At 48.8% G+C, this 26,846-nt stretch overlaps 1 protein-coding gene across 6 annotated transcripts in view; it reads right to left on the bottom strand.

The window, feature by feature from the left end:
- The window catches only part of GRHL2 (grainyhead like transcription factor 2), a 74,526-nt gene that overhangs the window by 29,071 nt on the left and 18,609 nt on the right, over window positions 1-26,846 (bottom strand). For 4 of the 6 annotated variants that reach the window (XM_061569094.1, XM_061569097.1, XM_061569095.1 and 1 more), the window contains exons 2-9: window positions 24,730-24,937; window positions 23,573-23,637; window positions 22,610-22,979; window positions 21,829-21,902; window positions 20,170-20,326; window positions 19,514-19,625; window positions 6,544-6,561; window positions 4,709-4,803 (exon numbers count right to left, since the gene is read on the bottom strand). In XM_061569094.1, the coding sequence (XP_061425078.1) occupies window positions 4,709-4,803; window positions 6,544-6,561; window positions 19,514-19,625; window positions 20,170-20,326; window positions 21,829-21,902; window positions 22,610-22,979; window positions 23,573-23,637; window positions 24,730-24,937 (1,099 nt within the window). The remainder of the gene's footprint in view (window positions 1-4,708; window positions 4,804-6,543; window positions 6,562-19,513; window positions 19,626-20,169; window positions 20,327-21,828; window positions 21,903-22,609; window positions 22,980-23,572; window positions 23,638-24,729; window positions 24,938-26,846) is intronic. The other 2 variants (XM_061569096.1, XM_061569099.1) reach the window with 1 other exon arrangement.

Raw genomic sequence — 26,846 nt, 5'->3', positions numbered from 1 at the left:
CGCTAACTGCTGCACCACCACTCACCACATACTATCACAGATACACCCACACCTTTTCTCACATACACAAGCTAAAGACTCTTGTTCATGCACGACTCTCCGGGGCCCTCCTCTAGGAGAGTTTGTATTTGGAGAGGAAATCGGAGTGCCCAGGGAAATCTAACACGTACAGAGGGGGGGGGCAGTAACATTCAAAGCTCCGCACGTATGGATTCAACAATCTTTGTGCTGCACAGTCAGCTCCTGATCTCCTCACATTCGAGGCCCACGTCACCTGGTATTCCCCCCAGAAGTTCATATCCACCTCCGATTGGCACGGTTGACTACTACGCTGCGATAAAAGTTCAATATACATCGTACATACATCCACATACCGACGACCAGCCTCAAAACCCTGCTTAGCTCCCAAACTCTGACAAGGTTGGGCACATTCATAGTTGATTTTGTCCCAGACTGCACAACTCCTGATCTGGAGTGAGATGCACATTCGTGGAGAAAGTATAATACAAACATTTTAATCGGTTATATACAATTCTCCAATTCTTTCTGATCAAACAACGTGCATTGTGGAAGGGTGAAAACCGAAATTGGAATCGCAGTGTACGTGGCCGTCGTGTCCCCCCCCCCACCTCACTAAAACAAAGTCAGCAAACAAGGAAGACAAGCTAATGTTCTCTCCGCCAACCAAAACAAACACCGCGCTTCCTTTCAACTTATTTTTATAAGGCTCCCTGTCGATCACTCAAGCGGAATATATCTCTCTTGCTCAATGTGCCCGTGCACAAAGTCGCACGTGCATATCCACCGAGGTTTAATATTGTACTTAACAACGCTGTTTGGGCCCTCCCAGGGAAAGCCTCGGCGAGTCTCATGGCTATTTAAAAGGAGAGTCCCTGCGCTGGGGATGTTTGGCCAAAGGTCCTATTGGTTGCCGATGACATGTCACGGGTTGAGGTCGCTCACACCTCAACGACTCTCTTGCGTATCCTGCGTGTGTCACCACCAACATTTTTCGGCATTTAAAAAAAAAGCAAACAAAATATAATTTCCAACTCGCAACTCGAGAAACGACAAATGGGAGCAGAGTTTAGCAAATTAAAAAAAGCCACGGACGGGGATTAGCCTCGTAAACATTTTCAGTCCTGGCTTATTTTAACTAGGTCATAGGTTGTACATAAGTCATCACCGTTTGCATAGATCCCTGCCCGATTCCCTCCGGGTCAGATTGAGTGCTCGCTTGTCTTTGTACAATGATCATTACTCCAGTCAGCGCTGTAGCCGACAGAGCCACACAGAGGGCTAAAAGCGAATTGAACACTGAGGGCCATCGTGACCAGTACGAGTCATCATTGGATTTTGGGCTAAATCGCGTGTGTCGCAATCCTGACAAACGCTGCTTCTAACTACCAGCGAAACGTCGTTCCCAATCGTTAGCAGCTCGTCGATGGCTCTCCAATACCACCGCATGTGCTGCTGCCGAAGCAGCAGTAAAGGGCCACGTTGGTTCACCGCGTGGCGACATTCATTGGCCGCGTCGGGTGGCGGAGGGCTTCACCACACACCACATTTTTATTTAAGCTGATCGGACTCGGACATCAATTACGAATCAGGCACATGTGAAAGCTTCTTAAAACGTGCTCTCTTGTCGCTGAAAAACCTCGCTTAACACCGTAATGGATGCACTCTGCCAGCAACCAACTCCCTTTGTGCTTCAAGCCGAAAGTTTTAGGTTCCATTATGTTTAAATGTTTAAAAAGGCGAGAAATCAAGGGACACAGGGCGAGTGCCATTTTTGCAAGCGTGACTCGGGTCACCGAATGACAACGGCAAAAAAACGAAATGTAACAAATCTAGAAATGGGAACTAAAACAACTTCCATCACGTGGGAAATCAAAACTCGTATTGCGCTTCACGTCACTCGGGCTCGGCGCGTTGAAGAGGCACCGATGCAGGTTTGCACGTGGGCTTTTAGCCAACCCGCCGTGAATCATTAGAACGCAAGAGCCATCGGAGGAACTATTCATTTCCTTAAAAAAGTTTCCACCAAACCGAATGTGAAAATGGGATTGGCGAGAAAATCTCGTCGGAGAAATTCGGTCAAACGATTTTTTTTCTTCCCTTCAAAGTACCTTTGGCTACAAACACGCAGTGTGGATATATTTATTTAAAACATAAGTTAAGGCTCAACTGGCTGCGTGACTTACAGCGAAGAGATTTTTTTTTTTAGAATGTATTTACATGAATTGGTGAGTGCAGTCATGCCTACAAAGCTGCTGCTCGCAAGCTAGAAGACGTAAACAAATTACTGAGCCATTTCTTTCTCAAGTTATGTAAAATCCAACGTGAAAATAAACGCACGGAGACATCGAGCGAGCGAGAGAGACAGAGACTCGGGGTGCGTTGAATGGAAGGCGCGAGCTTGTGGGCAAGGCTTGCCCCGAGTCAAAAACCGCACCCTTGCAATAACTCGTTTGACCACATTGTACAGAGGCAATCACCCTCGCCCCAAACACCCCCACACACCCTCCTCCTCCACACACCCACCAAGTCCAGCCTCAACACTACGAGCAAGCCATCCCCCGAGAGGCACGCACACCGCAACAGCACGGGATGACACACCAAATACAAAGATGCTACCCCCCCGTGTAGCCTGAACAGACTGTTGGGGCAAGTGCTGTTAGCGAGCAGCACCTATGAAGGCCTGCACTGCACACGATGGGATGGGGTGGCCAGCTACACGCCCGTCCGCCTTTGTCTCCCCAGTGGCGATGTTTACACACCGCACCAGGTACTCATTTGAGGCTGAGTCGACCTAGGGGAGGAGGCCCAGGACAAATTCAGATAAGCTTCACTTGTATTGGCCATGAGCGGGAATCGAACTCGGGTCGCCAGGTTTGTGTGTTAATCACGACACTGCCCCTCCCTGACACACCTTGCACGCACGCACACTCTCTGCACACACTCACCGCCCGCCTGCACGAGCGTGCACACACAGACACTCTCTGCATGCACGCACGCACACACCCTGCCCCAGTACATACAAACAGCCTCCCTGTATGTCCGCACGAAAGCACACACACACACTCACCCCGTCTAATAGACTGCGAGGGCAAGTGCTGATCAGCGAGCACCTATTAAAACGTGGTCGTGGTTACAACACCACGAATGCACGCCTGGCCACCTTTTTGTCTCGGCAGCACAGGTAGTCTATCGCGTAACCTACTCGCTGTGCCGCACTGCCCTTGCCTACTCCGGCAGGTTCGGCCCCCCTAAATGCCTCGGGAGCGATGAGAAGAAGTGACCCGGATCTTTTGATTGGCAGACAGGAAAGGCAGAGCCGTGGGGAGCGAGGATCTCTGGAATTGAAGTTGACAAGTTGTGATTCGGAAAAACACGAGCAACTCTGTGCCCGTGGCACACACACACCCCACGGGAAGGGGAGTAGCGTTAAGGATGCAACGCGTGGAAAGAGTCAATTGGAGTGAGAAGAAAACACAATGCAAAATAACAGGAGGAGGAACGGAGAAATGGGAGCAAAGGTTCGGGAAAGGTGAGGTTTGGGGAGAAAGAGACTACATGAGGGCCTCAATGCTGCTACTGCTGCTACTGCTGCTGCTACTACTACTGCTGCTGCTGCGGCAGAGTCTGTTCTCACAGTGGGCGGTGACAAGGAAAGAGGATGAGTTCAGAGTAGGCGTGGCCACACACGAGTCTCGTGATTTGTGGGAGGGGCTTGAGCTGATTTACATATTTTTGAAAGACATTTCAGCATCTGCATTCTTAGAGTGAGGTTACATTTTGCATTTTTAAATATGCATGCAAATAAGCTTTGGTTAAAAATAAATAATTTCGATCGTATTCCAACTGTGCCGTTGGCACTGTAAGATGAAGGTTGCATTCAGAACACTCATTGTGAGCAGTGCATCACCCTGCGTTTGGAACAGCTATTGGAAGGAAACATCACTGAACTGTTTCTATACATTATTTGTATTTTACCGGGTAAGCCCCATGGAGCTATACAACTCTTTTTCAGAAGTGACCCGGTTACAAATGATAATTCAACGATTTATTTTATTTTATTTCTATTATTACTTTATTTAATTTAAATTTTATTTTTTACCTACGTGACTTTACCGAAAAAACCTAAGAGTATTCAACGAAGTGGCTTATCACGTGAACATTTATAGCACCCAAATACTCTAAACACATGTTTCTGAATGTGGAAGGGAAATACCGGAGAACCCGGAGAAAAATTCACGCGACCACGGGGAGAACATGTAAACTCCAAATAAACAGCAGGCGTCAGGGTCGGGATCGGACCCACGACCTCCTGTATACCAGGCGAAGTAGTTAACATCTCGCACTAACAGATACTGCACTCTACCACGGACCCTGCGACAGAAATGTTCACGGTCAATAAACCGAACATTAGCATCTTCAGAAGCGATAAAACAACGACCACTTTGGTGAAAGTCAACATTGGTTGTCTCAATAGAATTGACTTCCCCGTCATAGGAATGTGGAGTTTCCAACCACTGGCTCTAAACGGGAGCAGAGCACCAACGCCTCAACGTTCATTTGAGTGGGAAAATCGCTCCGACAGACTTTTTGCCACGGGGGAGACTTGGGGTAAGGATGGCATCAGTGTCTTTGTGTGTGACCCCTTGACCTTGTGACCGACCCAACAAACGCTTGACCCTTGCCTCACCTTGGCCTCCTCGTTCACGTCCCAGGTGAAGGAGATGGCATTGTATGCAATCTCCTCGATGTTGCTGATGGTGTTGAAGCTCTCCTTGTAGTCAGCTGTTGGATGCACAAAGACAAAGACACAGGCACACAATTAAAGACACACATACGCACGTAGCAACACACGGTGGGTGAGCTATTAACTACCTCGCCTGGTATACAGGAAGTTGTGGGTTCGATCCCGACCCTGACGCCTTTACATTTGGAGTGTGCGTGTTCTCCACGTGGTCGTGTGGATTATTCACCGGGTCCTCCGGTTTTTCCCTCCACATTTAGATTCAACAACACGCGTTTAGAGGATTTGGCTACTATACATTTCCACATGATAAGCCACTTCTTAGAGCTATCACTGCGACCAGGTCACTTCTGAAAAAGAGCCATGTCGCTCAGTGGGCCTTACCTGGTAAAATAAAAAGAATAGTTTAGCCGTTTAACATTTTCAAAATACCGTGATCCCCGTTGGGGCAAATGCTGTTCGTGAGCACCTATGAAGGCCGAAACAGCATACAAGGGGGTGGGGGGGTGGCCAGCACCCTGCCCGGCTACCTTTGTCTTCCCAGTGTTGATGTTTACACACCAGGTACTTGTTAAAGGCTGAGTCAACCTAGGGGAGGCCCAGGACCAATTTAGATATTCGTCGCTGGTGTTGGCCGTGACCGGGAATTGAACTCAGGACGCCGGGTTCGTAGCGCAGTGCGCCGACCACTACACTGCTGCTCCCCACGACATGAACACTCACACATGTACAAGTAGACACACACACACACAAACACACTGGACGTTGACATTTGAATCAACGAAACGCAAGTCAACACAGGTTACTCAATTAACGGGTGACTTTGCGAATTATCTGGTCAAATAATTAGGTATCTTAGCACAGTACTGACCAATGTAATTAGACAGCCAGATACAGCACAGGTCTGTAGAACTAGTATACCCAAGTAAACTTTCAATGAACCACATGATTAGATGTCGTGGAAGATAACCCAGACAGCCAAACACTGTTGCCAGATTAAAAACAAGGCGTGTATTTTCATGCAGTCAGACATACCGACAGGACGTGGAGTAAGACAGTCAGCCACGAGTGAACCCATTAGTAAGATGCCCTCATGAGGTGGCGATCATGGGGTTTTTTAAACCCAACAACCAGATTCGCCTAACAGCCAGATTGACTAACGCTACCGCCTGCCAAACGGCCTCACAGATCTCCCAACATGTTAAACCAGCCAGCGAGAATAACGCACTGATCCGTAGGCATAGAATGATGATGATGCATCTGTTCGTTCATCGATTAAATTCTATTCTGACGCTCTTGATACGTGCATTGAATTGTCCTGTGAAGGATCTATTACCAAGTCGACAAATTATAGGAACATTTATATCCAGGCGAGTAGAGGGGAAGCGTACTGGACGAGCAAGAAATAAATGGACAATACAAACGGGGCAGCACTAACGAGATGAAAGAAGTGAATTGGACTTGCAACCCCTTGACCTTGACAATTCCCCATACTGGCAGTCCTCGACTTACGAACGCGTTCCGTTCCTGAGCCCCGTTGGCAAGTCCCGTTGGTAAGTCGAACAATTCGTAAGTCGTAACACAATAATGCACTGCATTTAAATGCACGTAGGGTTAGAAAATGTGTTTACGGTTCAAGAACAAAGGGAAGCATTGTTAAAAACATGAGAAGAAATATTGGACATTTGCATGTAATGCTGTAATAAATATTGTACGGTAAATAAAACATTAAATAAAGTAACATGAATAGAAAATTTAAAATCTGTTTTATTTTAACTTACCTTGAGTCCCGATGCTGGCTTGCTTGTCAGAAGGAGCGTTATGAGTCCCCACAATTGCACACATACACGGGAGCACGCACGCACGCACACACACACACAGACACACACTAATGACAACGATCCCCCCCGTATAGCCTTAACAAACTTTTGGGACAAGTGCTGTTAGTGAGCAGCGCCTATGAAGGCCGGCACGGCACACGAGGGGGTGGGTGGTCAGCACCACGCCCGGCCGCCTTTGTCTCCCTAGTGGCAAAGTTTACACACTGCACTCGGTACTCATTTTAGGCCGAGTCGACCATGGGGAGGACCAAGACCGGTTCATGTAACCGTCACTGGTGTTGGCCGTGAGCGGGAATTAAACTCGTGTCGCCGGGTTCGTAGTGCAGCGCGCTAACCGCTACATTACCGCTCCCCAAAAACACACACACGGGGGCACGCACGCACACGCGCGCACTCACTTTCATACATACACACACACGGGGGCACGCACGCACACACACGCGCATACTCACTTCCATACACACACGTGTCCGCGCACACGCACTCACTCACTGCACGAGGCTGATCGCTCCACTGAACAAAATAGTCCCACGGTTCAGTTTGCAAGTGCGAGTTTGCATTTTAAGTTGATGTCAACAAACATTTCATGGAAGCTGGTTCGTAAGTGCGGGTGTTCGTAAGTCAAATGTTCGCAAGTCGAGGACAGCCTGTATATCATGTTCCAAGAATTGGGTAAATAACAACCACACAGCCAGTGATAGAGGACTACCTGGCCATTTTGCTCAAGAAGTAGCAAGACCTCAGGGTAATAAATAAAAGCCAGCCAACTATTTAGATAAGCAAGACAGATTAATTGACCAGTAGTGCTCTAAGAGGCAGCCTGGTCTAGAGTCGTACTAACCGAATGGGGTGGATGTCCAGTCAGACACAGCATATAATTAAGGAGTGGGTGTTTTGTGTGTTTTGCGTGTGTGTGTGTGTTTGCTCTACAACCGCAGTGACCAGGGTTCAATTCCCGGTCATGCACGACATTAAAAGTGTCATGCGATCACCTCGGCCTCAAACGAACACCGGCTGCAGTGCGTGTGAACGTCAGCACGGGGGAGACAAAGGTGGCTGTGTGTGGTGTTGTCCACAGCACCATCCCCCCTCCACAACTTTAAGAGATGGTGTGGCACTGTCTACCCCACCCCACCTCCCCCCCAACCCATAAACAAGATTTTTTTTTTATATTTAAATTTTACCAGGCAAGGCCCCATTGAGCTATTTATCTATTTTTCAGAAGCGGCCAGGCCACAAATGATAACTCAACGAAGTGGCTTTTCTCGTGGAAATTTACAGCAGCTAAATACTCTTAAACACGTGCTTCTAAACGTAGAGGTGAACCCCAGAGGAACCGGAGAAAAATCCACGTGACCACGGGGAGAACGTGCAAACTCAAAATATTGAGCAGGCGTCAGGGTCGGGATCAAACCCACGTCCTCCTGTATACCAGGCGAGGTAGTTAACATTTCACCCCCGTGGCGACTGACGTTTTAGGCAATGGCACCTTTTTTCCGAGCAGTTTTGCTCGAAGTCTGGAAACTTGTACCGTGATGTCAACTCATGTAGGCACGCATGTTTCACTTGTGTTTGACTGGCGGTCTACTAATGCGTCAATTGAAAACGGCTCATTTGTCAACTCCCTTAAAATGCCCCGACAGTCTGCTCAGAGCTCCGGAGTGCAAAGTTCGATCTCGAATCGGCCAAGTCCTCTTTGTTCTGAAGGAGAAGGGCCCTTTTTGTTCAGGTAGTTGGAAAATACTTTCATTCTATTTAGCGACATTCAAGCCAAGTAGAATTGCATCCCAAAACGCTGCATGTACCAGTGGACTTCCCATTTGGTACAGATACACAGAGAGGCCAAGCAATGTCCAGCTGCGGTCAAGGGATGGCTCCCCATCGGTCAATACGTATGCTGATGATACGGTGAAATTGCCTCGCTCTAAGAGTAGTTGGAAACTCTGCTGCTGAACCTGGAGCATGCCACTAAGAGGCAGATTAATACCATCAGCTCCACTAAAACAAAGCACTTGCCTGGGTATTTTATGTCATCAAACACCCCACCCCCTCAACTCTCCATGAGTAATGTGGCAGTTGTGGAGAAAATTGAGGCGTTTCCATACTTGGGCAGTGTGCTCATGACCAGATCCAGTTTGGCAGTGGAGGTTTCACTTTGAATCAGTTGAGTGGCATTGTCTGTTAATTGGCTGCATAACTGTATTTGGAAGCTGCTCAGCCTGTCACTCCATATGAATCTCCAGGTCTTCCCTGCAACATTCATGCCCTCTCTTCTCTATGCTTGCAAAACGTAGGCCTCGTGACAGAAATATCTATGCTCGTTTGAAACATTCAGGTTGGCCTGGGTTTATAACTGGTGAGATTGTGTGAGGAGCTCACGTATCCTTGAAAGATCTAGACACAGTCCCATCAGTGAGCTTCTCTGGCAGGCAAGGCTGCATTGTCATGTAGCCCACATGCCCATCCACCGCATGCCCAAGCATGTTTGGCTAAATAGAGTCGGCTAAAGGGGCACGGCACGGGCTAGAGAGGAGATGGGCTGTGTTACAGGAGGATTTTGAGCCGACTTGACTTGCAGGTGACCGGTATCAGTGGTGTCAAGATCGGCAGTTGGAAGCAGTCGCCCTCCAACAACAATAGAGGGTAGAGGAGCGATGCTCACAATGAGCGGAGCGCCAGGTGGCCAAAACGCAGAAGGTTGGCGCAGTAGGGAGCACAGTTGGTGCATCTGCCAGTCATCTCAGTCAGTCAACCCATAAAAGCTGGGTCTGTCCCGTGACCTCTTGCCAGCATGCGACAATTCACGTAGCCTCAAAGTGCACCTAGCCTGGCACAAGCGCCATGGTGATGTCACCACCACAATGGAGATTGTTGTTGTTATTGTCCCTGTGTGTGTGTGTTTCCGTGTGTGCTTCCGTGTGTTTTCCACACACGTGAGTGTCCCTCGGTGTGTGTGTGTAACAAGAGGCTAACATTGACAGCCTGCTGAGTGTAAACACTCGCACACGCGGCCAGGCAGCCGCACGCCACCAACACCAGCTCCGCGCGTGCACGACGATGGAATCTCTACGATAGCAGTGTGTGTGTGTGTACATGTGTGTGTGTACATGTGTGTGTACATGTGTGTGAACATGTGTTTGGTGCAGGGAGCGGTAGTGTAGCGGTTAGCGCGCTGCGCTACAAACTTGGCGACCCGGGTTCGATTTCCACTCACGGCCAACACCAGTGACGATTATCTGAACCGGTCCTGGGCCTCCCCTAGGTCGACTCAGCCTCAAATGAGTACCTGGTGCGATGTGTAAACATCGCCACTAGGGAGACAAAGGCGGCCGGGCGTGGTGTTGGCCACCCACCCCCTTGTGTGCCGTGCCGGCCTTTACTGGTGCTCGCTAACAGCACTTGCCCCTACAGTCTGTTAAGGCTACACGGGGGATCTTTGTCTTTGTACATGTGTTTGGTGCAGGGAGCGGTGGTGCAGCGGTTAGCGCACTGCGTTACATTCCCGGCGACTCGAGTTCGATGCTCGCTCATGGCCAACACCAGTGAAGATTATCCAAACCGGTCCTAGGCCTCCCCTAGGTCGACTCGGCCTCAGATGAGTACCCGGTGCGGTGTGTAAACATCGCTACTTGAGAAACAAAGGCGGCTGGGCGTGGTGCTGGCCACCCACCCCCTCGTGTGCCGTGTCGGCCTTCAAAGGTGCTCGCTCACAGCACTTGCCCCAAATGTCTGCCAAGGCTACGAAGGGGATCTGTGTTGTTGTTGTTGTTTATGTAGCCAGCATTATCCTTCCCCACTTTGACTTTGTTAACTCTTCACCGTTGCTGTTCATGGGACGGTGGTTTACACAACACGGTGTGAACCTGGAGTTTCAGTCCTGGCATTGGCTAACGTCAGTGGCAAGTGGTTTAACTGATAATGGCTTTCTCGAGGCCGATTCAGTCTCAAATGAGAACCATGTCTTGGGTGTGAACATCAGCAACAGGCGGCTACGGCTCGAGCCACACCATCTCCTTGTGCACCATGCTACCCTTGATTGGTGCTCGCTCACAGCTCTTTGTCCCCTTCGTCTGTAACAGCGGTGACCAAATGGCATCTCCCGGGCCGCATGCGGCTCTTTAATCCACCACACACGTGGTTCTATCGAAGGGACGTAACGTAGAATGTACTATCACAGTAGCAAAGACTAATGAATGTCTCTCATGCTGCGCAGAAAACTGTCAATATTAATAAACATTTATAGTAACATTTGGCTCCTTGCAGAACTCACGGGGTACTTTGTGTCTGTTACAGGTTGGCCACCCCGAGTCTATAAAAGAGAAACGGAGGACCTTTGTGTGCATGCACACTATGCACTCCACGTGGGGAGTGGCAGTGTGGCATTTACTGCACTGCGAACCTCAAAAACGAGGTGCGATTCCTGGCGATGACAGCAACATCTATGCCAAGTGATTTATGAACGTGGCCTGGGTGTCCCCCTGGTTAACTCAGCCTCACAAGAGCACTCCTTGCAGTGCAATGGCAGAGTGAAAAACAGAGCGCGCACACTGATTACAGCACTCTCCCGACTCCCCAGCCGGTGAGGCTGAGCACTTGACCTCACACAGTCAGAAGGTCGCAAGTTCAAATCCCAATCAGGGGTCGGACTCGGCCCATCGCCATTCTTTCAAAGTCAACAACCTCAGTAGCCGCCTTGTGAGAAGTCAACGGTGACTGATTACTATTCAGACTCGGCCCTGCCATAGGTATGTGGAGATGAGCACGCCCCGAGCTCGCCTGACCAGCATTGGCGAACAAACAGCGATTGCATAAGCCAGCTGCTGGCGGTTGCGAGACTCGTGTTCATGTGCGGGTTTAATTTTACTGGGCGCAGGTTTAACAGTGGAACTCATAAATATACGGCAGGCATGTCCTACGTGCAACTAGCATGGAACACTGCTCTAATTGGATTGAAAAAACACGCAACCACGGGGAGAACGTGCACACTCAGAATATACAGGCGTCAGGATCGGGATGGAACCCACGGTCTCCTGTATAACAGGCGAGGTAGTTAACATCTCGCTATCAGACGCCAACGCACAACAGGCTGCAAGACGTGGCCGCCAAACGCATGATGCGTTCGCGTGCCCTCGGACCGTGGGACTCGCCGGGTAAAGGACTGCATGGAAGAGGGAAGATGTGTTCAGAGTGCAGAATGTGTCCGTGGAACTAAACATTTATCTTGCTGTAACTGCCATTGTGGAGAGATTTAATGGTTCTTAATCATCGTTATTAACGACAATATTTTAGTTAACTACACCAATTCCATTTGTTCTAAGCTTTATAAACCAAAATGACAGTCTTTGCAAGGTGAACTTTTTTGTATAACTGATTTCTTTGGGTTTCATAATTATTAATACTGTATCTTATTGGCAGTTTTTAACTTTTTATACCTCTGGTCAAAACTAATTTTTTAAGTGATGATTTAACTTGAAAGCTGACTCGTTGGTATCCTTAAAAGTTTTTTCCTTGCATGGGCTGCGAGGCGGCCACGAACACGACAGCGTTGCCGGTGTCACACCGTCGATTGCGCGGTGGGAGATTTCTCTCCGTGCTCTCCCGTTTCCTACCCACTTGACGAACACTCGTTACTGGAATTGACCAAAGAGGATCAGGGTCCTCCTCAGAACAAAACGTCTTCAGACGCAAGTGAGGCTTTCCTGGGAAAACATTTAAATATTATATTTAATTTACGTCCCTCTGTCAATTCCCTATTAAGTGCAAGCCCCCTCCATACTTGTTATTGTCATGGGCGTAGTTTGACCATACTTCACCACGCAGGTCAGTGCGGGTTGGGGAGTGGTGCCGAGGACGGGATTCAACGTCTCTCCGCTCACACGAGCCCCGATGTTAGAATTCTCCGATAACCGATGCAAACCCTTCACTTTAAAACAAAAAATGACTGAATATGAGATTATGTCAATCTTACTTCTAAATGCCCGAGTAATCAGTAATCGAGTGGATTACATTCCCAGAGCCTCCCCTATTAAATTAACGCAATCATTCCACTTTTCATGCGCCTATCCGTCGCTCTTAACCGCGCGTGCGACACGCCACGTGCACAAAAAATTATTCGCTCAATGAAATTCCCAGAGGCCAGGGCCCGATTTCCCTCTGGGCCCGCACGAGCATTGTCAGTGCGAGGTAGCGACCAACATCGAGCCCCGGGGTGAGGGTGGGCAATGGAAGAAGAGAGGCAGGGAGGGAGGGATGAGGAGGAGGAGGTGGAGGCGAGGCGCCTCGTGTTGTGAACGCAGCCACCGCCAGCCGCTGCTCGGCCCCATCCATGGAAAGGCGACACCTGTGCAGCTGTGTTTGGTGTTTACAGCGGTAATGGTCGCTCACGCTCACAACACAAAGGTACCACCCCCCCGCCCCTCCCGTGTAGCCTCAACAGGCTGTTGGGGCAAGTGCTGTCAGTGAGTAGCAGCACCTATGAAGGCCGGCACTGTGGCACACGAGTGGGTGGTGGGGGTGGCCAGCAGCACGCCCGGCCGCCTTTGTCTCTCCAAGTGGCGATGTTTACTCCACACTGCGCTCGCACAATGAGACGAGTATCTGGCTCGTAGCCAAATACGTCTCCGTGTTTCTCTGCCGCCGTCTATTTCACCCGAAAGATTCTTACTCGAGTTGATGTATTGGGGGCTGTTTCTTGTTGTTGTTGTTATACGAGTTAGCATTTTGTTTTCGTTTCACCATTTAATGGGAAGTGTTAGTCGGAATCTGAGAATTTATATTTATATTTTTTACAATCCTGGACATAGTATGTACGTACGTTGAACTTCTTTCGCACCGTACGTAGCCAACCGTGCTCATCGTACTTGCGGAGTGTTCTATACTGGAGCGATTGATCAAAGTTAATCAAATCGGCAGTGTTTTTTTTTGCCACGCAAATGTTGTCACGCAATGATTTTTTGCACATCAATCAAAGATGCGGTTGAAAACTCACCATCGTCAAAACCCTTAAGCGATGGCATCTTACTTGCATACAACAACGACACCACGCAAGAGATGATGTAAGAGCTCACGTGTGCTGCTACCCATGTGCACGGACATCCACAGACTCGCACACGGACGCACAGACTCGCACAGAAACCCAGACACTCACGATAGACCTTTGATGTCATACTAAGCTCACGTGTGCTATACTCTTCGGTTCTTTCGGTAAAGTCACGTAGGTAAAAATAAATGTTAAAAATAAATAATACAAATATAATAGAAATAATAATAGAAATAAAATAATGTGATTTACTATTTATTTCTATTAATATTTCTATTCCATGTTTATTATTTATTTTAATATTTATTTTTACCTTCGTGACTTTACCGATAAAACCTAAGAGTATGAATCCTCGCAGTCACAAAAGCTTCAAATCTAGAACTCACACGTGTGCTGCTTCCCACGTGCAACGCTTTTGAATTCCGTTGGTGCTTTAGGACCCTTTTTGTATTTGTGTGATACGCGCGACGCTAAAAATCATAATTTTAACTCACCCACCAGCAGTTCCACGAATTGTCACAATTCGGGGTCACGAATCGGGGTCACGATTTAAATTCAGTCATTGAATACTTCTTCTACCCTGTTGAGCATCTCATTTCTATTGTTTTCGTTTGTTCCATCTGTTTTTATCGCTTTGTTTTTTCCCCCCATTAGCTTAGATGTAGCATAAGTGTATAACATGGATGCACTTTACATACGACGCCATGTCTCATTTTAATTGATGAAGAGGCGTGTCGTCTGTTACCTGCCTACTGTTCACTGTGGTGAAATTCCATCTTCCTGTGGCAGGGATGATTACACATCAAATCGTATGTTGGGACTTTATCCACGAAAGCCTCCGCGAGTCTTAAGGCTTTTTTTTCCAGGAGGGTCCTGCAACGTTCTAATGAGTGTAACAAAAAAAAAATCGAGGGCCCAATTGACGTCCGTGGAAGTTGCAGTGCCCAAAGATGCACGCGTAATGCGGGTTTCCACAGCAGCTCGGCAGGAAAACTGTTTTCGCCACCAGACAACGCATGACCGATACTGTGTCTACATCACAGATGCATTTCAGATATGAAACATTTAGGATTTATAATTTTTCTTTCAACAATTGAACGATGTACTAATCTAAAAATGGGCGAAGACCCTGGAACCAGTCCAGGGCACGCTGGTGGTACTGTCGCTCGGCTGGCCTGGGAACGCCTGGGAAATCCCCAGGAAGAGCTAGAGTCGGTGTATAGTAGTGTATAGTGTAGTGTATAGTGCAGTGTATAGTAGTGTATAGTAGTGTAGTAGTGCTGGAATCTGTCGCCAGGGAAAGGGAGGTCTGGACCGCCCTACTCAACAAGTTTCCGCCGCATCCCCTCACCAGGACAAGCGGATTGAGAAACAAACGAAATAACGAATCTAAACGTCTTTGTGTAAACAATAGTCGTGAGCACCTATTAAACGAGGATGCACAAAGGGGTTGGGGGGGGTGGCCAGTACACACGTGACCACCTTTGTCTCCCCAGTGCTCAGTTAAGACTGAGTCAACCTAGGAGAGGCGCCCAGGATAAAAGTTCGGATACCACCTACCACTGACGTAAGCGGGGCAGGGACTTAAAATCAGATCGCCAGGTTTGAGGCACAGTACGAGTACAAAGACAGATGTACAGTAAAACCTTGGATTGCGAGTAGCTTGGTCTGCGAGTGTTTTGCAAGACGAAAACATTTTAAAAATAAATATTAATTTGATAAACGAGCGAGGTCTTGCAACACGAGTAGCACGTGTATACGCTTTGTCTGCCAAGCGTCACGTGATCACAACTGATATTCGAGTGCTTTGGATTACAAACACGTTTCCGGAAGGAATTATGCTCGCAATCCAAGGTTTTACTGTATAGGCTTAACATGCTGTATGGGCAAGTGCTGTGAGTGAGTAGCACCTATGAAGCTATGAAGGCCGGCACGGCACAAGAGTGGGTGGGTGGCCAGCACCACGCCCGCCCGCCCGCCCGCCTTTGTCTCCCAAATGACGATCTTTCCCACACATCGCACACAGCCACTCATTTGAGGCCTAGTCGACCTAGGAGAGGGCCCAGGAACGGTTCAGATAATCGTCAGACCCGCACAAAAGATTCGCGTGCACAAATATGCGCGCGACATGCGGGTAGTTTTGGCCGGCACGGCTCGGCTCGCCGGTAGAAACTGGCTCCAGGCCTCGACAAACTGGTTCTGCCCGGGACGGGGAGATGCGGGACGGTGGAGTGAGACTTGATGCCCACACACAGATCGAGGACCCCCCCCCCCCCACACACACCCTCCCCGTGCCACATCGCACCACATCTCCTCCGGACTGTGTCTGGGGACACAGAGGGCCTTTCCTCCTTCGTGAAAGCCGTACGCTCTATGAATGGCGAGAAGACCAAATGTACTCAATTATTCTTCTTGGTTCTTTCGGTAAAGTCACGTAGAATGAAAATAAGCTTCAAATCTAGAAATAATAAAAGAGTCTGAATAACTCTGCCTTCTCGACAGACCTGTTCTCCACCTGAAGACGGCTGCTTGCGTTGTGGCCGAAACGTCGTGAGAATTATTTATTATGTTTTATTTTTATTATTTTATTATTTATATTCTACATGACTTTACCGAAAGAACCAAGAAGATGAATCCCTGCAGTCACGAAAGCTTTAAATCGAAATTTACTCAATTATTATTAATATCTCCCGGTGACATGGTGGGGGGGGGGGGAGGGGTTGGTAGATCACGCTGAGATGGGATCTGTGAGACGCACCCACCCGGTGCTTGTAATAGGTGGCGGTAAAGAAAGTAGGTCGCAGTCTGATTCCTGCTGTTTGTGCAGCAGGCAAAATGACTGTTGCTGTCATTCTGTGCGTGGGATTTCTCAGGCCTACGGTATTCCTACAACTACACATCGGTTAATTATCAATAAGTGAACAGACATACAGGTAAATGAGAGCTAAATGTGTAAATGGGCAAAGATGGGGGTGATGATGATCAATGTGGATTCTTCACGATGATCATGATCGTACTGACGAAGGTAACGATGATGGTGCTGCTGCTACAGAATTCATGTTGGTGTGTCAATGGTTATCAATACAATTCTACCTTACGATTGTCATCTCATTAAGGCCCTCAGGAGGGCTTTGCCAAATTCAGCAAAAAAAAGCCAAATGTATGAGATGATTTTATTTTGTTAAGTTGTTGGTGGTAAGACAGATTGTTAACTAAAGAAAAACGTCAAAATATTTAATTTCCCGTAATGAAAAAAACTTAATATAGAAAAACAATGGAACGGTGGTGCAGCGATTAGGCCAATTGTGTTATTGAACCGGGCGATCTGAGTTCGATTCGCGGCCATGACTACAACATCAGTGGCGAGTTATCACATCTGGGCACCTGACTGTAACATGGCATGGGGATGCCTTCATCCTGCCGTGGAGTGGATGGACAAAAGGCTGTGAATTATTCCGGTAAAAAAAGCAAGTAGCAACACTGCGCAAATTGTTATCCGAGGAATGTTTTCTTTTACGTGTAAATTGTTTTGTAATTGTCATAATTTCCAGATGCGAATTTTCTCTGCTTGTATTTTTGGCCGAAGCACGACACGCACACACAAAGATGAAGATCCCCTGTATAGCCTTAACAGACTTTTAGGGCAAGGGCTGTTAGCGAGCACCTATGAAGAGCGAGGGTATGGGTGGCCAGCGCCACGCCCGATCGCCTGGCGATGTTTTGACATCGCACCAGGTGCTCATTTGAGACCGAGTCGACCTAGGGGAGGTCCAGGTCTGGTTCAGATAATCGCCACTGGTGGTGGCTGTGAGCGAGAATCCAACTCCAGCTGCCGGGTTCATAGCGCAGCTCGCTAAACCACTGCACTACCGCTCCCCGTGCTTTTACTTTTATTAACTTTAATTTTTTACCTACGTGACTTTACCGAAAAAACCTAAGAATAAAGACAAAGAACCCCCGTGTAGCCTTAACAGACTGTTGGGAGCAAGTGCTGTTAAAAGCGAGCACGGAATACGCGCCCCTGGAAAAGCCAACATTTGTGAGAATGTCGGCAACGCAGCCTCCACCCTGCGATGAGAATCGCACCTCTCCCCGGCGGCCGTGCCTTTCTGAACGTGATCGCACGGCAACGACTGGAGGCGGGGAGGGCCCCGACAAAAGGTGGCTTCGCAATGCGGCCCCCCGTGCAAGCACAGATAAGGGGGCGCGCGTTCAAAAGAAGAAATGGACACCCGAGGCTTGAAAAGGTATCGCCATTTGCGGCGCGGAGGGCGAGCGCCTTCCCCACCGCCCTCTCCCACCACCACCACAACCACCACAACCAACAACAACCTCCACACAAATCCTAGCATGGATTCAAAACACTTAACCTGCACCGGTAACCATGGAAATCAGATCCCGCATACAAAGACAAGGGAGCATTTAGGCGTTACTGCGAGATCGAGCGTGCGCGCCCCCACGCTTTCGTGCGTTGCGCGTGTCCTTGTCCGAACGCACGTGTGCGACCGTGCGCACATTTGATGTGAGGAGCGGCAGCGTAGCGCTCAGCGCACCGCGTTACGAACGCAGCCACCCGAGTTCGATTCCCGCTCACGGCCGACATCGGTGGCGATTGTCTAAACCGGTTTTGGGCCTCTCCTAGGTCGACTCGGCCTTAAATGCATGATGTGGTTCCCATCTGTCAAGATCAGCACTGGAGAGGCAATGGCGGCCGGGAGTGGTGTCAGCCACACCACCCCCTCGTGTGCTGTGTTGGCCTTTTAAATAGGTGCTCTCTCACAGTACTTGCCCCAAGTGTCTATGATGGCTCTATGGGGGCGGGGGGGATCTTTGTTGTATGTGAGTCACTCACTCTTCATTTAAAGACCACTTTTGCGTTAAAAAAAGGAATTCGTGGTAATGTATTTTGAGCCCAAATTGGTAATGTATTTGGCCCATATACAGCAGATAGACCACAATGATTAAGGCATCAGGCTCCAAGCAATGAGGCGATTCCAAAACCAATCACGCACAGTGATCCGTTTCCAGGGTGGAAGACAGAGGAGGGCCTCTGCAGTAAACGGTAAAAAAACAATCAAACCGCCAAAGCACTGCAGAGATTTCAAAAATTTCTGCCACAAATTGACAGCAACAGTTTTCCCGCCAAAACAAACAAGAGTCCCACTGTCACAGTGTAAAATATATCATGGCCACGGAGCTAATCAGCAATAATTTAAAACAAAAGCAAAGATTCGCAGGCCACAGTAGTTCGCCAAATCGCGATTCAATACTCGAATCGATTCTCGTGCAATTTATTCCGACATGGTTTTCTTTTCCCATTTGCACAATTTTCTCACGTAATCAGCCTCTATGTCCTAATCACCAGCATATCAGGCGTATATGTAACATACATAAATTGTAAATAACCAATTTGAATTCACGTATAAACATACACACTGCATGGATGAGAATCAATTTTAATGCAAGTGTGTCATTGCACATCTCTTTGCCTGATGACGACCGTTTGCGTTGCGATCGAAACGTCGTGATTTGTTTTGTTTTATTTTATTTCTAACTACGTGACTTTACCAAAAGAAACAAAGAGTATGGATTCCTGCAGTCACGAAAGCTTCAAATCAAGATTGAATCTCTAGTAAGCATTGGCATGAAGCCGAGGTATGGACTTCTGCTCTGGTATTACTAATCCATGTACCGTAATCTCAGTGTGTGGACTACAGTCACATGGTCCGGTACCTCCGCATGTGCAAATGCAGTTTGGCCGCTGCTGTGTGTGTGGGCCATGTGTGCGTGGGCCATGTGTGCGTGGGCCATGTGTGTGTGGGCCATGTGTGTGTGTGGGCCATGTGTGTGTGTGGGCGCTGGGGGTCTCACCGATGTCAATGACTCTCTGCTTGGCCGTGTGTTGCCGTGAGTGCCAGTACTTCCAGTATTTGAGCTGCTCCTCGCGGCTTTTGTCTTCCCCGAACACCACCATAATCACACTCTGCGCACGCACGCACGGGTACGTCATGTCACGTCTCACTAGAAGTCACAAACAAACACCTTCTCATCGCGAAAGACCCGGCGACGCACGAGATCCCTGGCTTCAACCTCTGCCCCTGAAGCTTCTGGGCCGCAACCCCTGAACCGCATCCACTACGCAAACCACGGCAGTAGACGCGGACACTTGGTGATGATGCACAAATGGAAAATAAATAAATAAACTCTTCGGTTTGCGACTGCGATCACCACCCGGAAACAGAACCACGAAATTTACGACGACTCAATGCCGCATTCACAAACATCGTCACAGCGACGACGGTGCACCACTCCGCTACTCCTGATGCAATCATCTGGGTCAACCGCCATCAATGTAAATAATTAATGTATAGCCGTCGCTCTACGTCAACATCAGCCGTACGACGACGACGACGACGAAGACGTGACATCTCGTTGAATCCGCGCGGCCTCTCGTCGTGTCGTGCCGCATCTCGTCTCCAATCACGGCGCGCCATGCCCCGTCGCTCCACCGCACCGTGCGCACTCACCCGAACTTTGCTCATGGGGTGACGGAGGCACTTGTTGGCTCCCAGCTCGCGTAGGGAAATAGCGTAGAACTGGCCCTTGTTGAGGTAGGTGAGCGGGCCCTCGCCCGGGCGCTGCCGAAGGGACTTGGACGCCTCCAGGGTGTACTCAAAATACTCCCTGTCGCGTGCACGCACACGTACGCATCATCATCCAGTGTTCTATCCGCTGCTGGGTGAAGGCTTCCGCACGCTATCATCATTGGCTTTTGCATAACCACTGCTACACTAAGGCAGAAATATGCCATCATCATCATTATGAGCCATGGTTGATCGACTGCTAGATGAAGGCCTCCCCACGCCATCACCGTTGCTCACGGATCCTGCAATGCCACAATGCATCTCACCCTTGCATTTGAAATGGTCTCGTCAGTACATCTCTTCTCCGTTGGGGTCTCTCCTTCAGCTGACATTACATGACCAGTCTCATCCACTGCCAACGTCCCTTCTAAGTGATGTCTCTTGCCCAAGCGCACTTCATTTTCTGGACCGTCAATACGATGTCTGATGTACATTTGTGTCCTTTGATCCACGTGTTCCTCTCCTTGTATCCGAGCAGTAATTCCAAGCTTGCGTTGCTCAATGTTAAATACCACGGTGGTGAGATGTTCAATACCTCGCATGGTAGAAAGGTCGTGGGTTTAAACCTGACCCTCATGTCTGTATATTTGGAGTTTGCAGTTCTCCCCGTGGTCTCGTGGATTTTTCTCCGGGTCCTCCAGCTTTTCCCTCCACATTTAGAAACATGCGCCTAGAGTAATTGGCTGCTATAAATTTCCACATGATAAGTCACTTCGTTGAGCTATAATGTGATCAAGTCATTAACTGAAAAAGAGCGAGACAGCTCAGTGGGCCTTACCTGGTTAAATAAAAAAAAGTTGTATCGTAGTAGAACATGGTGCTCTGTCCCAGATATGACAGCAGTATTCCAACTTTGGCCAAATATGTTCTTAGTATAGCACTAATAATTACTCGGAGATAAAGAGGCTTTGGCACGGAAATGAAAAACAAGCTTCTTCGATGCATCCTTCGCCAGATCAGTAACCCAGCCGTTCCATGAAGTCAGATGAGAATGTTGTTCCAAGAGATTAATGGCTTTACTATGGCTTCGGAAAAAAAAAAACATTGTTGACTACGATGGGAGGAAACGCGGAATTGGCAGCCGTACATGATATTATGAAGGCATTAATGAACTTGCATTGCACTAACGGAACAGAACGGTTCTGAGTGCAGATCCTCCCGCTGCGCGTGGAGTGTAGCGGGAAGCGCGCTGCGCTACGAACTTGGCGACTCGGGTTCGATTTCCGCTCACGGTCAACACCAGTGGTAATTATCTGAACTGGCCCTGGGTCTCCCCTAGGTCGACTCAGCCTCAAATAAGTAACTGGTGTGGTATGTAAACGCCACCACTCGGGACTAAAAGGCGGTCGGGGGTGGTGTTGGCCACCCACCGCGCTCATATGCCGTACCAGCCTTCATAGGTGTTACTCGCTAACATCACAGTCTGTTCAGGCTATACGGGGTCTTTGTGTGTGTGACACATGCCGGCAGGACGAGTGGTCCCGTCTCTGTCTGACTGCACTCGGACACAGAGACGAGACTACTCGCACGGGGGAGTCTCACCCGGACGCTGTCTCGTAGTCGGACGTGTCTGCTGGCTGAGCGCGGAACTTGGTCAGCTCGCTGAAGTGGTATGTCTGTGGACATCACGGGGAGATGCACGCAGAGAGACACCCGCGGGATAAACAAGCGGGACACAGCAGAAGACGGGTGTCAGATCGACAGGTATTGCAGAGGCAGACAGGCATCACACAAGCAGGTTTCACACATTCTATTCTTGTGTATGCTGGAAGAGATAACGTTCTTCAGGAGCTAAATGCTAATTTCGAGGTCTGCTTCCAGCCACGGCGAGAGTGCTTCAGGAGAGAGTTCGTGTAGTGTTGCTGTTCCTCCTCCGTTGAAGGAGTGGCGAACTACGGTGGTTTACTATATCGTCCGTAGTTTCACACACACACACGTGTGTATGGATAGGTATCTCACAAAGATAGGTGTCACACACAAGCCGACAGACACACACTTGTCAGCAGCATCAACAGCCGCCAATCGCCACTAAGTGGCGGTGATATCACCACAGCTCGTGTCAAGCTTGGTGCACATTGACGCCATGTGAAGTGAAACCTCTCTGGGAGGAGGTTACGGAAAAGACACCAGCATTATGGGTTAACTTATGGGCTCATTCACATACATGGGCTAACACACCCACACAGGCGTTATGGGCAAACACACCCACACAGGCGCTATGGGTTAACTCACACACGTAGCTTAACACACCCACGCAGGCATTTTACAGGTTCACTTACGGATCTCACACACACGCACACACCACACGAATAGGGGCACGCACCTCCTGGAGGCCGGGGCCCTGGTCGAGGGACCCGTTGTCAGGTGAGCGCCGGTCATCGTTCTCCTTCAGGTAATGCCCCACGCCCGGCTGGGCCTGCGTGACCTGCGGTGGCGCCGGCCCGGGCCCCACGCCGCCGGCCCCGTGGTCGATGTCGAACGTCATGTGCGTGCGCTCGTAGAGAATGGCGGGCCGCTGCTCCTCGCGCTCGTAGAACTGCACGGAGGGCTGAGCCACCGTCACGTTGTAGGAGATGGCCTTTTCCGTCTTGATGCCCGACGGCTGGGACCCCATGCCCTGTGGCCCGGATATGCCTGCGCCCACCAGACGGTGCAACTCCCCCGTGTCGCTCGTGCCCATTGCGGTCAGAAGCCTGCCGAGGGAGGGGTGGGGAGGTAGGACGGGCGGTGAGTGACGCATTCTGGGTAACGCGGTGGAAAAGGGGTGACGGCAGTGGGCAATTGTGGGTATTTTTTTGACGAACTACTCTTTTTATTTTACCAGGTGAGGGCCCACTGAGCTATCCAGCTCTTTCTCAGAAACGACCCGGCCACAAATGATAGCTCAACGAAGAGGCTTATCAGCATGTTTATAAATGTGGAGGGAAGGACCGGAGGACCTGGAGGAAAATCCACACGACTGCGGGGAGAGAGACATGCAAACTGCAGGTCATGAAAGGGATGCTACTCTGCACCCTTTTACCGTGCGGAATTCTGAATAATATAGAGGCGCAGCACTCAAATAATACATTGGAGCAGCACTGTGGCATTATGGGTAATTAAGTGGGGCAGCACTGAGCGCGACATTCTGGGTTAAAAGGAGCAGTAAAGGGGGACAGCTATCAGTTACTGGGCGTGAAGGGGACAATGCATTCTGGGTAATATAGAGGGTCAGCATTGAGTCTGGCATTCTGGGTAATGCAGGGGTGAGGGTGATACACCTCGTAGTTGAGGTGAGGCATCTCACCGTTTGGGCTCCAAGTCTCCGTTCTCAGAGCCCTTTACTGGTAGCAGACGTTTATCTCGCGGCACCTAGAACACACATCACCATAATCAGCTATCGTCATCATGATTATCAACACCACCATCATTAATTGTCGTCACCACCATCATTAACTGTCGTCACCACCATCACCGCCACCAATTCCCGTTTATCATCATTCACAATACGATCAGCACCATCGTCGTCATGATCATCAAATCATTATCATCATTCACCATCATGGTCATAATAACCATCCATCATCGCTCACGCTCCAGTGTTGAGGACATTCACTTCCAACCTTAACTCCGCTGCCAATGAACAACCGAAGCCAGAAACACACTTGGCCCTGACCCTGCCAGGCCAGGCCCAGTGGGGCCTAGTGGGGTCCAGTGGTGACTTACAATAAAGCGTGGTGAACCTCCCTCCCTCCTCTCTCCCTCCCCGGCACCACACGTCTCAGTAACCGCCCCTCAATTATTCATTCTCATCTTAAATAAGACGCAGCTGCATTGCCATATCTCATTCTCTGGGAGTACACGCACAGGTGTCATATTCTCGGTTTGTGATTAGTAAGCAATTTTACATGAATAAAAAAGAGCTACAAGAGGTGTTGTGTACATTACATGCTGGTTTCGGCAGTGTCTTTGGCTCCTATTCGTTACAGTGATCGTGTCTGCAGTTGTGGGTCCCTTTGCCAAAATGTATGGACGGTGAATTGCTTGCGATCCACACTCCCCCTCTTTGCCTTATCCGTTTGCTGTTGTGTGGCTTCTCTTGTATTTGCTCGTATCTAAATATGCGACTTGCAGATGGCAGTGAGGCAGTGGTCGCTGAGCTGTTCTTTATACTAAAGGTCAGGCTCTCCCAAAAAACAAAGTTGCAATTCCCAAAAAAATCTGACTCAATTTGTTTTGTATTTCGGATCATTAAACAAATATGACGTCATAGGACATTACATTGCTAATTGCCAATGCTTTCTTCACAAAAAATGGCGTCACTTGGCACCGGCTCACGCCACAAAGATGCTTCAAACTACATCCATAACGTCAACAAGTCGGGATAAAAATAAAAATCCGGATATATAATTACCCTTAAAAATCTGAGATTCCAAAACGTCCCAATCTGTAAGCACCCCTTACCTTGTAGTAGTCGTAGAGTAGGCCGAGGGCGGCCACACTGTCTTCGTCCCCGTTGATGCTCATCATGGCTTTGGTGGCGGCCGTCAGGGGGTTCTCCAGGTAGCTCTTCCAGGCCTCGTCCTCACTCGTGTAGGCGCGTCGCGTACACGCCGCCGCGTCACCTCCACCACCACCGCCTCCTCCATGTCGCACCACCACCCCGCGCTTACTGCTCGCATGTGGCACACGGCACGGCGAGGCGATGGGGGGGCACGGTCAGACAGAAATTCCCATCTCCTGGCGATTTCGGCCCCACGCAGCACCGGACTAAGAAGTAGCCGCCGCCCTTAAGACTCCGTCAGTTGAGACGATTGGAGACCCACGAGCCAGCCACCCGTGAACGCTGACTCAACCCCAGAGGTCGCAAACGGGTTTTGATTCCTTACCCGTACCCGGCCGCACCAGGGTCACAAACGGGTACCCGTACCCGATACCCGTACCCTACCCGTACCCGGCCGGGTACGGGTATCGGGTACCTGATTGCGACCTCTGGGATGAAGCCATGTTACAGGCGCCGGTGGGTTGATTCTAGGAACTTGAATTGTGAGAAGAGACAAGACGTTAGGAAATGAGTGACACACGGTTACTCACCAGTGACTCACGGTCTACCCGTACCCGGCCGCACCAGGGTCGCAAACCGGTACCCGTACCCGTACCTGGCTGGGTACGGGTAGCCGGGTATCGGGTAGGGTATGGGTATCGGGTACCCGGTTGCGACCTCTGCTCAACACGACTGCTAGTGAACACCTATGGCGCTCTGTTGTAAATCACAAGACTTATTGTAAAGTGGACTTTTATGGTTTTACGGTGGTCTCTCTAAATGCACGAGTGAGATTTCTGCTTTTCAATTCCTGCGCTTGTGTATTCACCAGCAGCTACTGGTGCTGATGATGTTAACCCTGCTGCTGATAATGATGATAAACGATATTGATAATACTGCTGCTGCCAACGGTAGTGGTGCTGCTGATGAGGATGTTGATCCTGCTGCTACTGATGATGTTAATAACAGATGATGTCCATAATAATAACACTGCTGGTGCTGATGGCATGGCAAGAGTTAAGTTAAATTCAGACTTTCTCTTCTCAGTTGCTCTCACTTCTGTTTGCACAGTGTCCATGTCTTTCCTCCAGTTCACAAGAATCCACTATCTTAATTGCCACTATATTCCTGCAGAATCAAAGCTGCAATGAGTGTCTTATCTGGAGGAGATTAGGCGTCTGGAGATAAGGGCTACTGCCTGTGAGCCTGGGTGTGGGGAGTGGGATTTATAATGAATAACCAGACTTGAGGAAAAAAAACACTTATTTGACTATTGTGCAAATCGACTTATATGTATGAATGGGGTTTTAATTGTGTTGGTCATGGGATTATACGAGGTTTGAGCTAGCCCTATCCTATATCCAATCACCAACAGTCGTATTATTAAATATAACCGTATACCTATTGGGCGTGGAGTCGCAGTGCAATAGTTAGCGCACTGCGCTGTGTTCAGCATCCCGAGTTCGATTCCTGGCCACGGCTAACAACATCTGTAGAAAGTAATATCTGATTCTAGATTTGAAGCTTTCGTGACTGCAAGGATTCATATTCTTAGGTTTTTTCGGTAAAGTCACGTAGGTAAAAAACATTAAAAAGTAAAATAAAGAATAAAAAATAAAATATAAAATAAAAAAATAATAAAAACTTTTACTTGATACAGCTGTCGTGGCTGTTGACGATACCACCTGAAGACGGAAGCTTGTGTTGCCTCCGAAACGTCGTGATTTTTTATTTTTATTTTTTATTCTTTATTTTTATTTTATTGTACTTTTTAATGTTTTTTACCTACGTGACTTTACCGAAAAAACCTAAAAATTGTAATATCTGAATTTGTGGTGCCCCCCATGACACTGACCAGCTTGAAGTATGGTGACAAGCCCCATTACAAAGGCCTTCAACCGGTATCGTCCAGCAGTGGATTGATATGGGGCTCTAAATCATTATAATTATTGATTATCATGATTAAAGGATATTGAGCACAAATGTCAAATATCTTTTTTGAAAAGGGGACAATGTGGAATTTCAAACGCTTGTTCAG

Source organism: Lethenteron reissneri, chromosome 42 (genome assembly GCF_015708825.2).
Source record: "Lethenteron reissneri isolate LAM-NWPU_2019-01 chromosome 42, ASM1570882v1, whole genome shotgun sequence".
In the NCBI taxonomy this organism is placed as follows: domain Eukaryota; kingdom Metazoa; phylum Chordata; class Hyperoartia; order Petromyzontiformes; family Petromyzontidae; genus Lethenteron; species Lethenteron reissneri.
The sequence above is the reverse complement of the archived record's forward strand: the minus strand, read 5'-3'. Positions and strand labels throughout refer to the sequence as shown.